At 38.6% G+C, this 2135-nt stretch overlaps 1 protein-coding gene across 1 annotated transcript in view; it reads right to left on the reverse strand.

The window, feature by feature from the left end:
* Positions 1 to 150: 150 nt before the first annotated feature.
* Positions 151 to 2135, reverse strand: part of LOC101850523 (long-chain specific acyl-CoA dehydrogenase, mitochondrial) — a gene marked incomplete in the record, with an annotated part of 17667 nt that continues 15682 nt past the window's right edge. The window contains 1 exon segment of the mRNA XM_013089770.2: positions 151 to 1867. Within this exon segment, the coding sequence (XP_012945224.1) occupies positions 1690 to 1867 (178 nt within the window).

Raw genomic sequence — 2135 nt, forward strand, 5'->3', positions numbered from 1 at the left:
TACGCCACAACACATACGCCACAACACACGCCACAACACATACGCCACAACACACGCCACAACACATACGCCACAACACATACGCCAGGGGCATGGGGGATCAGGAAAAATCAGTAAAAGTTAAAAAAAGAAAAAGCAACAACAATCAAAAGATACGAAATAGACATATTTATGTAAGTATTAAACTTTTATCAGGACGAATAGTATAGTTTTTCTACAAAAATTGTACAATATATAAGTTGTTAACTTCAATTTCCAAGAGTGTTTTTTCAAAAGGATCAACAAATAAAACGAAACAAATAAAAATTCAACATTTGTAAGCAGGTGTATTCTTAGCAGGTATTCAGAGGTGTGAATAATTCAACATAAACAGGTCACTGGTCATCTTGAATGACAGAGACAACAGTCTCTCTCTCTCTCTCTCTCTCTCTCTCTCTCGTGTTTTTCCAAACCACACATCACACATAAGCACAAGTCTGCACAAACATACTCAAGTACTTCATCAAAGTTCCCTGACAAACAAACAAAATAGGGGTAAAAATCTCCTGAGAAAATATATATCATATTATTCATATATATATGCTTGGGTATGATAAGTGTCTTAATGGGTTCAAGTCATGACAGAGCTCAGTCGAAACTTTCCAAAACCTAGACGAAAACATGTGAGGCATCGTGGTAAAATCAGGCGCTTGTCAAAAGAAAAAAATGGAAGAAAAAAAAAAGGTATTTTTCCTACAGTTTGGTCATTTGTACCAAAATTTTGTTTTTTGGCTCCACATTTTTATGTCTATACAAAAGCACATTCGCAAGTGAATGTTACTGAAAGATGTAGATTAATGACATGAAGTACATCAATTTTCAGTTTTCAAGGACTCTGAAGCTATAGAAAGAAGTTACCAAACTTTGGCGGCCATTTTCCTGCTTACTTTACCTCTGCTGACAGCAAGCAACCCTCACCTGCTTCAATCACAAATATCTCAACTTCTATTTCTATTCGACATAGATGGGTATTTTTTTTCATAGAAAGCAAGGCAAATATAAGCTTTCCGATTATGCCAATAACGCCACATGCCCAAACATTGACGAGTGCCTGAATCCACCGCGCTGTGACACACATTATGTACACAATCTCACTCAATCATCCCACTAAGATTTTATTTCAGATAGATTTGAAAACATTTCAAATCTTATATTTATTTGTTCCAAAAGGTACCCAAAAAAAGCTCAGTCTGATGTAAAACATCCCAGACACACACCCAGACCATCCTGATGGCCCAAGCACAGGAAGGCCACTTACTTGATCACCAACTTTGATCTTTCCATAAAAAAAATATCTGTTACGCTAAACAGCACCATTACTAAGTACGTCTTTCGTGACTAAAGAATTTTTTAAAAAATCTGTTACATTAACCCGCATCAAGATACGAAATATGAAAGAGTGGGAGTTTTGGTTCAGAGTTTGTGTCTACTCTGAGAGACCATAGCATTTAGGAGAAGAACATTCGCAGACAGAAATCATTAAACAAGGTAAGGCATTAATCATCCGACACGGATCAGCGTCAATCATCAGCATCAATCATCGGACACGGACCAGCGCCAATCATCAGCATCAATCATCGGACACAGATTAGCGCCAATCATCGGACACGGACCAGCGTCAATCATCGGCCACGGAACGACCTCCACCTATCACTCAGAGACAATCTGCCTGGCAATCAGCTCCTTCATGATCTCGTTGCTGCCTCCGTAGATGGGCTGTACGCGGGCGTCCACGTAGGTTTTGGTCACCGGGTACTCCCACATGTAGCCCCAGCCCCCGTGCAGCTGCACACACTCGTACGCCACGCGGTTCTCCAGCTCCGAAATCCTGCACACAGAAAATACATACCTTGCTTTAGGGAAAATACATACCATGTTTTAGGGAAACTACATACCTTGTTTTAGGGAAAATATATACCTTGTTTTAGGGAAAATATATACCTTGTTTTAGGGAAAATATATACCTTGTTCTAGGGAAAATATATACCTTGTTTTAGGGAAAATACATACCTTGTTTTAGGGAAAATATATACCTTGTTTTAGGGAAAATACATACCTTGTTTTAGGGAAAATATATACCTTGTTTTAGGGAAAAT

Source organism: Aplysia californica, unplaced genomic scaffold (genome assembly GCF_000002075.1).
Source record: "Aplysia californica isolate F4 #8 unplaced genomic scaffold, AplCal3.0 scaffold01040, whole genome shotgun sequence".
NCBI classification, from domain to species: Eukaryota; Metazoa; Mollusca; class Gastropoda; order Aplysiida; family Aplysiidae; genus Aplysia; species Aplysia californica.